The sequence below is a fragment of the Camellia sinensis genome, chromosome 9, assembly GCF_055761805.1.
Source record: "Camellia sinensis isolate YWXY chromosome 9, ASM5576180v1, whole genome shotgun sequence".
NCBI lineage: Eukaryota > Viridiplantae > Streptophyta > Magnoliopsida > Ericales > Theaceae > Camellia > Camellia sinensis.
This window is the reverse complement of record NC_138969.1, coordinates 11,792,070-11,806,301: the sequence shown is the minus strand read 5'-3', so window position 1 is coordinate 11,806,301 and position 14,232 is coordinate 11,792,070. Positions and strand designations below refer to the sequence as shown.

At 31.7% G+C, this 14,232-nt stretch overlaps 1 protein-coding gene across 1 annotated transcript; it reads left to right on the top strand.

The window, feature by feature from the left end:
* Positions 1-6,334: 6,334 nt before the first annotated feature.
* LOC114265952 (BTB/POZ domain and ankyrin repeat-containing protein NPR1) lies at positions 6,335-12,525 on the top strand. The gene is made up of 4 exons (XM_028206822.2): positions 6,335-7,781; positions 9,629-10,382; positions 10,670-10,864; positions 12,055-12,525. The coding sequence occupies exons 1-4, from the start codon at positions 7,242-7,244 to the stop codon at positions 12,318-12,320; spliced, it is 1,755 nt and encodes a 584-aa protein (XP_028062623.2). The 5' UTR covers positions 6,335-7,241; the 3' UTR covers positions 12,321-12,525.
* Positions 12,526-14,232: the final 1,707 nt, after the last annotated feature.

Sequence of the window (14,232 nt, the reverse complement as noted above, 5' to 3'; positions counted from 1 at the left end):
AATTTGAGATGGTGTGTGTAAATCTGTACGAGTGAAGGGTGTAATTGAAATATTTAGTGTGTGGATTAAGAAAAATAATTAATAATCAAATTAATAAGTGTGTGCATTGAGAAATAATATGCATTGAAATAAGTAGGTGTGTAGAAATAGAATTACCCACTATTATCACCCTTTCAACTATTTGACATAAATGTGGCTTATGAAAATTAACATGTGAATCACACATTATTTTTTTTAGGACCCAATTAAAGTAAATTGACCAAAATTAATAGCCCTCGATTAGAGAAGCAGGTTAGTCAGGTTTAGAAAATACAATAAAAAGAGAAAATACTATAAAAATAGAGAAGTAAAGAATTAGAAGAAAAAAATATATTTTTACCTTAAAAAATACCTCATGTGAAGATTAGAGCATGTCCAATGATTTGCCATTAGAACTGTCATTATTATAATTTGACAATTGAAGATGAAAAGTGGTGTTCTAATGGTGCCATATGGCAGCTGTCAAATTTGACAAATATTAAAGCTTATGACAAATTTGATTCAAGTTTTGGCAATCATATGTGCTAACTTAGGCAAAACCTCCCTCCCTTAATTTTTTGTTTATATTTCAGACCATTTCAGCAACAGCAATACTACGTACACTTATGACCAAACACAGAATCAAGCATAGGACAACTGCCCAGACGACTGTTCGAACGATCGGAAGACTTTACAAAGTTGGTTGAGATTTGCCAAAATGACATCTAACCATTAGAATACCATTGCTATAATTTAAGCAATTTACTACTATTCATCACCAAATTATAGCAATAATAATATTACTATAATATTTGTCATTAGAGATGCGACAATTTTCATTAGAAACAAAAAGATCACATTACAATTTAATTAAAAATATAAGAGATTAATGGTAACAATTAAAAAATAAGATATTAAAATGTAATTTACCTTTAATAGAACTCAAATGTGAAATTCAATTCACAATTACTAGGAACGTGCCTAACACCGTGTAGGAAATAAAATATGGGTGGGCGTCCTTCCTGTCTGTAATCGAATTGGAAGGTACTGTTGGGCACGTAGGGCCCATTACGGGTCTCTTTTCGATAATTCAAATCGTTTAATGTGTAAAACTCGTCGAGTATTATATGCCTGTAAAAACTTACGTTGATCGAATATCGATAACTATCTCATCAGATCAAATTTCTATCAACCGTTTATTTTTTTACCGTCTATTTTTTTTATACAAAATTAATTTGATCACGTAACTATCGATGTCCGATCAACTTGATTTTTTACAGACATATAATACTCAATGAGTTCTACACAGTAAATTATTAAAATTATCAAAACAAAATTAATAGTGAGTCTCTACGGATCCAATAATACCCTCCAATCCGATAGGAAGCCAACGCCATAAAATATAATAGACGAAAGACCGGGTCTAGCAGCATTGCACCTTTTTCCTATTTGACTAATGTTAGTGTACTGTATAATGTTAGTGTATTTTTTTAAATTATTTTTTATTTGTTTATTTATTTTTTGTCCTTTTGTTATTAGAAAAATATTTGGGAGCACTAATTAGTGCTCCCACTAATTAGGTGGCAGTGAGTTCTGCCATTACTGATGTGATGTTCTGGTCTTGGAATTGTATTTTTTTTTTTTTTTTTTAATACATTAGTGCTATTAGTAGTTATGTTTTTAATGGGATGAATCATTATTGTTGTTATTAACATGGGTGTTGAAAGTCCTACAAGTGGCGCCGCAGTGCCTCTCTTTTTTGAGAACCTAAAAATGTCAAAGCCGGCCACCCTATCAGAGCCAAGTTGTTTCACGTCGTCATCTTCCCTCTCCTCAACGTCCTGCTGATTAAGATAAGAATCAAATATAGAATTAGGGGTACATAATAGTTTTTGTAAGGGTTTACTGGTAATACAGCAGTTTTACAATCTCAAAAAATAGATGAATAAATTAAAAAAAAATACATATAATGGTTGGGATTAAATTTATATGTGGACTCCCCTATATAAAAAACATAACTCAACCCATATATTTTTTTTTTGGGTTCAATTCATGGTCCACAATTCTCGGTTCATAGGTTTTCTCTGGGTGATTATGTCCATTTTTATAAGGGGTATGGATATGGCATTATATTTCCTTTTTTTTTTTTTTCCTTTCAATTTTTTAATTTATTTATGATAAAGACATGAATAATGAAATTGTTTAGTAAGAAAGATAAATTATTATTTTTTAAAAAAATTATTTTATTTTTACTCTACTGTTGCTAGATTGTTGTCGATAGATCGCTATAAAAGTCACTAAAAAAATAATCGAAAAGGTCACCGGAAGTGACCAGTGGCAACAATTAGTAGTGGTAATAATATGAATAGATATATAGATTAAGTAGAAGTGACATGTGAATATATAAGTAGACAAATAAATTATGCACATTGGAAGTGGGTGGCGGTGGCGATTAGTGATGGTGATGATATGAATAGATATACAGATTAGGTGGAGAAACAGGAGATGACATGTGAACATATAAGTAGAAAAATAGATGATATATTGGCAGATAAATGATATGGACAGTAGATATATAAACAAATGTGTAGGATAATATAATCTTCCAAATTGTTTTATCCTTTTGGCTCCCAAAATAATAGAGGTAGGGGCTATTGCTTCAAAACTATTAAAATTGGACTTATTGCCCAAATCCCTTTTTTGTAAATTGTTTCTTGTATTAATTTACTTTTTATAATTTTAGTTGTAATAATTTGTCTTTTAATTTTCATATTGTGATAATTTAGTCAAATTAATAATATTCATTAAATCCATTCACAAGGGAAAAATTCATTTTAAATTGGATGTTAATCCTTTAATCATTTTGAGAATAGTGAATAATTTTAAATTGTATGTCAATCATTTAAAAAAAAAAAAATCAACTCATACAAAAAGTTAAAAATTCATTTCTATTCACTCAACAGTCAAAGATTTATTATCAAGTCACTCTACTTTTTTTTTTTTTACATGTTTTTAAATAAAAAAAAATCATGTCCAAATATATTAATTTTTTTGATTAGTTACATTAAGATCCCCTTAGTAGTGATTAAGAACTCTAATAGTAGAGCTCCAATCAGAGCTCTACTGATGTGGCAACTCAAAAAAAAAAAAAAAGAAAAAAAAAGCAAAACAAAGGTCAAAATATCAAATCACACAGTGCGACCTACAGTTTAGAGCTCCCCTAGAGCTTATAATTTAGAGCTCTGAAACATTTTTTTAAAAACATATACAAATACAATCATTTTGAAAGTCTAGAGGGGTCAATAGAGGAGTAAAAATGATATACATTTTTATAATTAGGAGTCAAAGTATATAAATTCATAAATAAACAGATAAAATAACATTTACTAATAATTTAAAAAATAATAAAAATATACATTTTTTTGGGCAAATTACAAAAAAAATTCAGGATTTTGCGTATTTTTCAATTTAAATTCCAAAGTTTCAATTGTAACAATTAAAACTCTGATGTTACTTCCGTGTCACAATTTAACCAATTCGTCCATCTCCGTCTCTTTTAGCTAGGCAAAATTTTCATATTCAAACCCATATGTTTAAGTCCATATATCGCCCTCATCGTAATTTCGTTTCGCCTCATTTTTACGTCGTCAAATTCACCTCATGGCCTAATTTTCATTCCACCCCTCATATGCCTTGTATCACCTCTTTTTGCATGCCGTTAGATCTCCAAAAGTTAGTCAAAAATAAGATTTTTTTCAAATTCAAACCCACGTGTTCAAACCTTTATATCTCCGTCGCAACTCCATTTTACCTCATTTTCATGTCGTTGGATTCATCTCATGGCCTAATTTTCATTTCATCCCTCATATATCTTATTCCATCTCTTTGTGTGTCGTGAGAGCAAAAAATAAGATTTTTCCCTTAATTTTTTTTTTCAAATTCAAACTTACATGTTCAAATCCTTGTGTCTTCATTGTCGTTTCACCTTATGTTCATGTCATTGGATTCATCTTATAGCCTACTTTTCATTCCATCCTTATACGCCTTGTTTCACCTCTTTTTGCATGTCATAGGAGTTCCGAAAGTTAGTCAAAAAATATCTCTTTTTTTTGGCCAACTTTCGAAACTCTAACGACATGCAAAAATAGATGAAACAAGGCATATGAGGGGTGAAATTAAAATTTGGCCATGAGGTGAATCCAACGATACAAAAATGAGGTGAAATGTACAATGTCTTGAACATGTGGATTTGAATCTGGAAAAAAAAAAAAAAAAAAAGAAAATTCTTATTTCTGGCCAAATTTCAGAACTTTGACGAGACATAAAAAGAGGTGGAACAAAATGTATGGGAGGTGGAATGAAAATTATGCCATGAGGCGAATCTAACGACACGAAAATAAGGTAAACGGAGTTATGATAAGAGAGATACAAGAGTTTGAACATGTAAGTTTGAATTTGAAAAAAAAAGAAAAAGAAAAAAATCTTAATTTTGGCCAATTTTTGGAGCTCCGACAGTATACAAAAAGTTGTGGAACAAGACGTATGAGGAATAGAATGAAAATTAGGCTATGAGGTAAATCCAATGCCAGGAAAATAAGACGAAATGAAGTTACGACAAAGAAGATACAAAGATTTAAATATGTGAATTTGAATTTGAAAATTTTACCTAGATTTCGGTTAGATGAATGAGCAGAGATAGACAAAGGGACTAAATTGTGACACAAAAGTAACATCAAGATATTAATTATTACAATTAAAATTCTAAAATTTAAATTAAAAAAACACTCGAAACCCTACAATTCTTTTTGTAATTTTGCCTAGTTTTATCCACTCATATTTTAATTACAAAATTAGGTCCCGTTTGGGAACAGACTAATTTAGTAACTTTTTGACTATTTGGCTAAAATATGAGCTAAAAAAAACTACTATGTTTGAGATGATTTTTTAACTTTTTATAAAAAGATGTGTAAAAAATAAAAAGAAAAGAAAATCTTTAACTTTTTAATATGAATAGTTAATTTTTTAATATTTTTTTAATTTTTATTTTATTTATTTATTTGTTTATTTATTTATTTATTTATTTTTTTGACTAAACCGGTCCTTAGGCCTTATAAGAAAAACTACTTTTCTTGAATTAATCATTAAAACCGTGTGAATGCTGTAGTAGTAAAGGTACAAACACTATTGAAGTGTGAAACCCCACAGCACACTCTGCTGGCCCGACAACACAGTATTCTCAGAACCTTTTTTTATTTTAATAAAATAAAATTGGAATAAAGGTAGAAAAGTTTTAGGCACTATTTAGCCTCCCTATAAAGGTTTTTTTTTTTTATACCTAAGTTTGACATAATTTTAAAAAATCAAAAAATTAAAAAATTATTATTTTATTTAAGTTACATCATCTTATTTAAATCACATCACTTCTCTATCACATCACTTCAAACCCAACTTATATTTCACATTTTTTCATAAAAATCAAGAAATACACTTATTTAGATCATCTTAAACAACCTTTTAATATTTTTATTTGTTTTGAATCACATTACTATTTATATATATATATATATATATATTTATAAAAATTAAAAAAATATATTTATTTAAATTATTCTAAACACCTTTTATTTTTTATTTTTCAAAAACTCCACAATTTCATAGAAATTAATATAAAATATTTCAATATTATTATTTCATCTATATACTGATTATGCCAAGGCCTACCTCTTCTCATCTAACTTTCCCTTCCATCCATTCTACATTCTTTTTGCTATTATTCCCTCTACCAATGGCATAAATTCGCCGCCTGATTTTCTCCAACTCCAGATTTCGATTCACATCTACTTTCCTTTTTTAATTGTGCATATCTATTACAATTTTTTATTTTATCATATTTGTTTGAAAAAATTATAAATAACCTATTTTCAAAAATATACTTTTTAATTATTTTTTAGAGATAAACACAATAAAAATAAAAATATTACGATATATCAATCGACTTAATTTTTTTCCATTGATAATATACATTGAAGACTTATAAAATAAACGGTTCAAATTATTAACACAAATCATGTGATGAGTCAGATAGGCTTGTGAAGTATATAATTGAACTTAAAGAGGCCTAATCCTTAAAAAAATAAAAAATAAAAAATAAAATAAAAAAACTTTTTCAGGGACTAAAGTTAGGAAATTACAAATAGTATAGGGCCTGAAGTGGGAAATTTTTACTGAGGACTAAAGCGATAAATAACTCATAGTTTAAGGGGGTGAATGTGCAATTAACTTTTTATTTATTTATTTATAGGCCTTTAATTTGATGGGTGGGAGGATGGGATCAGAGGAGGTGACGCAATTGAGGACGAAAGCAAAACCCAACAAAGAAGCGTGACAACACCGCAATCGTCACCTAAACGACTTCATCTCTGCTAACGAAACGAACCATCCAATAATTCTCTCTCTCTCTCTCTCTCTCTCTCTCTCTCTCTCTCAAACAAACCGATTTTTTTTTCTTTCTTTTTTTTCCTCTCTCCACAGATTATCTTTGATACCTAAGCACGAAGCTTCCTCATACTACGTGAGGGACGTGGACGTGTAGCGTCAAACAAGCCTATGATCTTTGATGGGTCTGATCCTAAACAGTTAATTATGAAAGAACAAGCTTTATGTGGGTTGTTTTTTTTTTTTCAATTTTGGATTGGTTCTTGCTAGAATTCATCTGGGTTTTGCTTGATTTGTGAAAATATGGCTGGAATTGAAGTGAGATCTGATTGCTTGTTGTGGTTTCTGAGATGGGATTGATTTTGATCTGTTCTTGATTGGGGTGATTTCTAACTTTGCTTAATTTGTGTTTGTTTTTATGTTTGTTAGAGCTGATTTGATTAGTCTTTTTTGTATATATGTTCTGATTTTATGTGAATTGGAGTATTGAAAGAAGGAAACCCACTGTTTAGCTTTTGAAAGAAGACTCTTGACTCTTGAGTCCACTACCTACCATTGTCCGATTAGGGAAATCTAATCGTGATTGAGAACTGTTTTGAATTTTCTAAGATTTCTTTGTGAGTCTTTGCCATGAGGAGTCGCTTGAGCCATACCTTCATCATTAGGTACTTGAATTTCCCATATGGGGATCTATAGATTCTGCTCGTTTACTCTCAATTTTCTTGTGTTGATTTTGGTTGATATTATATAAGGCTCAAGAGGAGGACTTCAGTTTTGGAAGTTGATTAATGGCTAATTCTGCTGAACCATCTTCATCTATAAGTTTTACTTCATCTTCCCATGTATCTAACGGATCGATTAGCTACAATATCTCAGCCACTGGTTCTGAGACAGGGTCCAATCTTGAAATCATCAGTTTGAACAAGCTTAGCTGTCATCTAGAACAGCTTTTGATTGATTCTAGTTGTGATTATAGTGACGCAGATATTGTTGTTGAGGGTGCCCCGGTAGGTGTCCACCGATGTATATTGGCTGCTCGGAGTAAGTTTTTCCATGAGCTATTCAAGAAAGAAAAGGGTGAGAAGGAAGGTAAACCAAAGTATTGTATGAGTGATTTGTTGCCTTATGGTAGGGTGGGCTATGAGGCCTTCCGTATTTTCTTAAGTTATGTGTATACCGGAAAGTTACAGCCTTTTCCCCCAGAGGTGTCAACATGTGTTGATAATGGATGTGCTCATGATGCGTGCAGACCCGCTATAGATTTTGCTGTGGAGATGATGTATGCATCTTCCATTTTTCAGGTTCCGGAGCTGGCTTCACTTTTTCAGGTGAGTACATTATACATGTTATTTAATGGCTATCCCTTAAAGCAAATTGATGCGTCTATTTCTATGGATAAGCACAGGATTTTGCAAAGTCAAGTAGGAGTGAGGGAGGATATTTGTCTAATTGTGCAGTTGATTGATTCAGGCATCTTTTATTTTTTGCATCTTGGAAATACTTTGTTGATTTAGGAAGCAAATTCGAACTGATTTACTTGGAAAAAACAAGTATAGCAATTTCAAAATGCTAACCAAACAATAAAATTGATTCTCATATCATTTTGTGCTGCTTGTGGTGGATAGTAAATGTGCCAGTAAATTGTCAGCCTTCGATTCATTCATTGACTAGAACTCTGCTCCAATAGAGCTAGAAATTATCACTTGGTCCACTAATTTTGCACTCAATCGAGACTATAAGTTCATTGACCATACAAGTACAATCATAGATTCATGCATTCAAATATATGTTTGCTTCTATAAAATTTATATATGAATCGCATTCATCTCCAAACACATGCATGAATATATCAAATTAAATGCTCAAATTGAAAGAAATGAATCCAAAGAACATATTAGTGATTCTGCTACTTGCCTATATCCACTATTTAAAATGGGTTTTCTCTAGATTCACCCACAACCTTTACATCAACCCTTCTCGGGCTTTCAGTGGGTTCCACCCTTATCTTCTATCATAAAAACACAACCATGGGTTTTCAATTGGCTCACCCAAAACCATAGCCATCAATACACAAACCTAACATTTCACTAGGTATACAAAATCTAACATTTTTCCTAATAAGTTAGATGGGTGCCAACCCTTAAACCCAATAATCTAGCTAAGTGAGACTAGTGAGGTGTATGATGGTCAATAGTGTACAATGTATACAATAATGGACGAGAAAAATACGTTCCACCAGCAAAAAAACTTCAACATTCATATGAAGCAAGCTCTTTGTAGAAGATTTGTGTTGAAAGTTGAAGTCTCCTCTCACTCACACAAAGTGGTTAAACACTTGAGGATGTATTTTAAAGAGTTTATGAGGTGGTTAAATACTCAAGGTGCCTTCTCTCATCAAGAAATGAAGAATGGGGGTGTTAGGATATATATAACCAAGCTTCCCATGGCTAGTGAGCTTTCATTAACTGGTACCAAGAAAGCTTGAGTAAGTGATGGACTGATACCAAGAAATGAAGAGCTTTCATAGACTTATACCAAGACAGCTTCCAGTTCTTTGTGGTGTTATAGTGTGGGCAAACTTGTTAAGGTGGAAGCTTAAAATATCGAGAAAAGACTTAAATTGAGTTAATTATGTTGTTTCAGATGAATTTTTTTGCAAGTCATTTCAAAATTCTTTGATGGTGCTGGAGTGAGCAAACTGTAAAGGAGTTTTGACAGAATTGTCTTTACAGTTTGAAATGTTGATGTACTACCATGAATATGTGATGCAAAAAATCACACAAATAACTGATGATTCAGGTTGAATTGGTCTTGGTGCTGCATGTTTTTGAATGGATATATTTGTGAGTGGTTCTTCTGCTTATTATGCTGGTTATGTAAATTGTAAAACATATTCTAGATTTGATCAACTATCTTATCTTATGAAGGAAAAATAGAAACAAAGAAGTATTTGAGATACCAATTTAATCCACGAATATATGATGCAAACAATAAGACTGAAAACTCACAGGTTTTCGGCTACAAGTGTAAAATATGAATGGAGTATAATCAAAAGTTTGATGTGTTTCTTTATTTATTTAGAAAAAGAGGAAAATATAAGCACTGGTTTTCCGTCACTTTTTGTTTTCTTTATACTAAAAGAGAATTATTTTTGACAATCTGTGACTTATTGCAGCGGCGTCTTGTCAACTTTGTTGGCAAGGCTCTTGTGGAAGATGTCATCCCAATCCTTCTTGTTGCCTTCCACTGCCAATCAAGCCAGCTTCTTGTTCAGTGTGTCGATAGAGTAGCAAGATCAGATATTGATAGCATTTCTCTCGAGAAAGAGCTACCCTTCGAAGTTGCGGAAAAAATTAAAGTGCTCCGCCTCAAGCCTCAGGAAGACGATGAAAATGACATAACGGTTGTTGACCCCTTACGTGAAAAGAGAATTAGAAGAATACACAAGGCACTTGACTCAGATGATGTCGAGCTTGTGAAACTTCTATTAACCGAGTCTGATATCACTTTAGATGAAGCGTATGCTCTTCACTATGCTGTTGCCTACTGTGATCCAAAGGTGGTGTCCGAGGTGCTTGGTTTGGGTCTGGCTAATGTCAATCTTCTGAATCCTCGGGGTTACACGGTGCTTCATATTGCTGCAATGCGTAAAGAGCCATCAATAATAGTATCCCTTCTGACAAAAAGAGCTCGGGCATCAGAAACAACATTGGATGGGCGTAGTGCTGTTAGTATTTGCCGGAGATTAACGAGGCCAAAGGATTATCACGCGAAAACAGAGCAGGGACAGGAAGCAAACAAAGACCGGATATGCATTGATGTTTTGGACAGAGAGATGTGGAGGAATCCAATGGTTGGAGATGTATCAATGTCTTCCCCAACAGTGGCTGATGATCTGCACATGAAGCTGCTATACTTAGAAAACAGAGGTGATATTCTCCAGATGACAATCTTGATTTCTCCTCTCTAAATTTAAGTCATATATGTTAGTCTAGTTGTTAGAGGTTGTGACACGACGCTATAACAAGTGCTATCCGCCTCCAGCTTTGTAGTGCGCGTTCAAGTCATAGGAATCAACCTCTCCACTGTCCCATCTCAGCTTCACTTCGTACTTGTTATAATGCTTTTTATTGAATTTGACGTGAGTTTCATGAATTTCTATGCCTTTGCGCAAATTCAGTGCTAGGTATTAATTTTTCATATTTGTATATTGCAGTTGCATTTGCAAAATTATTCTTCCCTACTGAAGCTAAGCTAGCCATGGATATTGCACATGCTGAGACATCTGAGTTTGCCGGTCGTTTGGTGTCGAGAGGTTCAAATGGGAACTTGAGGGAGGTTGATTTGAACGAAACACCCCTAATGCAGAACAAAAGGCTCCTCTCAAGAATGCAGACTCTTTCAAAAACAGGTACGTGGAAGCTTTATTTGTTTATTATTATTATTTTCATCCAATGCTTGTTTCAGTTTGAGTTGATTAGGTTGCTTAAATGCCGGTGTATACCCGTTCATACTTTTTGATTTTGTATACCCATTCATCTTGTTTGAGGAATTTAAAAGGTTTTCTAATTCTCCCGAGTGAGAACTGTGGGCAAGTCCATTGCCTAGGTTGTTTTATGGATTTTTTTTTCCGTTTGGCGGGGAAAGCACCTCACATTTCTGCATTCATTTTTATAAAATTTTCCTTGGGTATCTATAAAGGGAAAAATAGGACTTATTGATAATTTTTCCTTTTATATACTTTTATTTATACTGTCCCTTTGTTCAACTGTTTGATTTTTATATACTAATCTTATCTCTTTTATTCCTACTATATTTTCTAGTTAAGAGAACTTCTATGTGTATTCTAGTGGTTTTTGAACGTTGCTTTATTGAACGCTTGAAAAATTGCTTAGAATTTATATTACCAGACGGTTACCAAACTATGGTGCTGTTTGGTATAGCTGTTAAAACAGATTATAGATTATAGCTTAATAGATTATAAATTATGAGTTTAATCAGAAGCTATTAATCTGTTTGGTATAGCTGTTGGATTATAGATTTAAGTTGCTGAGTAGTGTTTATTAAATAAGTTGTGAAGTAGCTTTTTCAATTAATTTTTATTTTTTATTGTTCACTATTTGTCTACATTTCTCATAAAAAATAATAATAATATTTTATAGTCCATTTGGGTCTTTTTCTATTTTTTTAAAAAATAAAAAATAAAAAAATTTAAGAGTATAACCGTGAATTAACACGTCTACAGCAGAAATTGATAATCAGAAGTAAGGGGTGAGCAGCTTTTGAGAATCAGCTTTTTTGATTTAAAATAAGTTAGAATCAGAAATTGTTTGAAATAAGTTTAACCAAACAGTTCAAAATAACTTTTTAAAAGCCAGAAGTCATAAGTTGGCTCAAAAAAGCCCCACCAAACACCCCTTATAAACAGCTCCTTAAGTTGCACCAAACAGCCTATATTAAATTGGAGATGATGACCATATGCTACTTGCAACACTGAGACTATGATATGACGCTGATCATTAGGGAAGTTATTTACAATCCTCGTACATGAATTCATTTTCACAATTACTTTCCTACACATTTGTGGTTGTCACGGCGCAGTGGAAATGGGTCGACGTTACTTCCCACATTGCTCAGAGGTGTTGGATAAGTTCATGGAGGACGACCTACCTGATTTGTTTTACCTAGAGAAGGGGACTCCAGAGGAGCAGTTAATTAAGAGGAAGCGCTTTGTAGAGCTCAAGGAAGACGTTCAGAAGGCATTTAACAAGGACAAGGCCGAGCTTCACCGTTCTGGTTTCTCTTCCTCGTCATCCTCATCTTCTCTGAGAAACGGTGTAAGTTCCAAATTTAGAAAATTGTGTTGATATGACAAATGTCTCTATTAAGTTTAACAACATATATATGTTCCCGGTTTTGACGCTAGTTATAGTGAGAGCCAGTTAAGTATGGGCTCAATTTGTGTAATATCTTTAGAAGAGCAAAGTTAGCTCCATAAAACACCCCTTGTGTAATTGAGCTTGGAAATTCACTTGCAATTACTATTTATAGGGAAATGATTTGCTTTTATCAGCTGAGTTTGGTTGCTGGACCGACTAATGGATTTGTGTATTATGAATCTTTTCGCTTTCAATATTCAGCAGGCAAACATTGGTACAAAATAGTTCCTTCAAGAACCCACAACATTGTGTTTGTGTAGCTAGAAAAATGCTTGGATGGAACTAATTACTATTTTTTTTTTTTTTTTGGCCTTGCGAAATGAAAATAACCATTTTTGGTTTATTTATTGAAGAGTCGTTTGCTTGGTGTTCTAAAGTATATGCATATGCCATGTTCACTCATCTTGATGAAATAAATTGATAAAGTAAATGGGTTAAGTTGGTTTCATTTGTCCAACCGGATTAAATTATTATAAATGTATAACTTATTTTGATTTGATCTAATCTAATCGTTTGTCACCTCTAACTGCAAATATGGATGTCATTGGACTACATCTATAAATGCAACTGACAAGCACACATGTTATAAATGTAACTGACAAGCACACATGTTATCTGTTGTCACGTGTCACTCTAAATGTGTAATAAAGTTTTGCTTACACGTTTTACAATGCAATATGGACGTGTGACCATGGATAGCTTCTACATTTGTCCATTGCTAACTCATAACTCGATAATTTCTCAAAAAATAAAAATCTGTGGAGTTACTACTTTGGGAGAATCTTATTTGAGTTTTTGGACATTAATAATGAAGTTTTTGTGAAACAATTTGAACGTGTGACCATGAATAGCTTCTACATTTGTCATGCATGGTTGCTAACTTATGACTCACTAGTTTTTCAAAAAATTAAGGGCTTGTTTGGTTCATTTTTGGGAGAGTTGTTTTTGAAAAAAAATTCAAAATTTTGTTTGATTTATAATTTTTCTCAAAAAAATTTCAAAATCACTCTTTATCTTACAAATCAATTAATCATTTTTTCTCTTACACATATCTACTCAATTACAACAAAATATCTAATCATCTTAAACCCTCAAATTCCAAAATTACTTTTAGAGCATGTTTGTTTTGAGGGATAAGAGGGTGGGATTGGACTATTAGTCCCACCGGACTAATAGTCCATTGTTTGTTTGAAAATTTTTGCTCCGGACTAATAGTCCCTCCGGATTATTAGTCCCACAAACATGGGACTATCCTATCCCATGGGAGGGTGTGGGGTAGAAACCATGGGATTAGTATCCCATGGGATTATTTTGTGAAATGTCCATTTTACCCTCCATGCTATTACTTAGTGAACAATTAGAAAAGGGTAAAATAGTCTTTTGAACATTTATAAATTATTTTTTTAGTGTTGTTAATTTAAAACTATATATTAAATAAAAAAATTAAATTATAAATTATAAATTAAATTTAATTAAAAATAATAAATTATAAATTATGGCCTTATAAATTAAATTTTTTTAGTATTGTTAAAAAATTAAATTTACATATTAAATAATTTTTTTTTAGTATTGTTAATTTAAAATTATATATTAAATAAAAAATATAAATTATAAATTAAATTTATTTAAAAATAATAAATAATAAATTATAAATTATGACCTTATAAATTAAATTTTTTTAGTGTTGTTGAAAATTTAATTTATATATTAAATAAAATTATTTTTTTATTGTCGTTATTTAAAATTATATATTAAATAAAAATATAAAATATAAAATATAAATTTAATTTAATTGAAAATAATAAATTAAAAATTGTGGCCTTATAAATTAAATTTTTAT

Coding starts and splice junctions, on each gene's coding strand:
- LOC114265952 (XM_028206822.2), top strand. CDS start 7,242: ATGGCTAATTCTGCTGAACCATCTTCATCTATAAGTTTTACTTCATCT. Junction 7,782..9,628: donor AGCTGGCTTCACTTTTTCAG/GTGAGTACATTA, acceptor GACTTATTGCAG/CGGCGTCTTGTCAACTTTGT. Junction 10,383..10,669: donor GCTATACTTAGAAAACAGAG/GTGATATTCTCC, acceptor TGTATATTGCAG/TTGCATTTGCAAAATTATTC.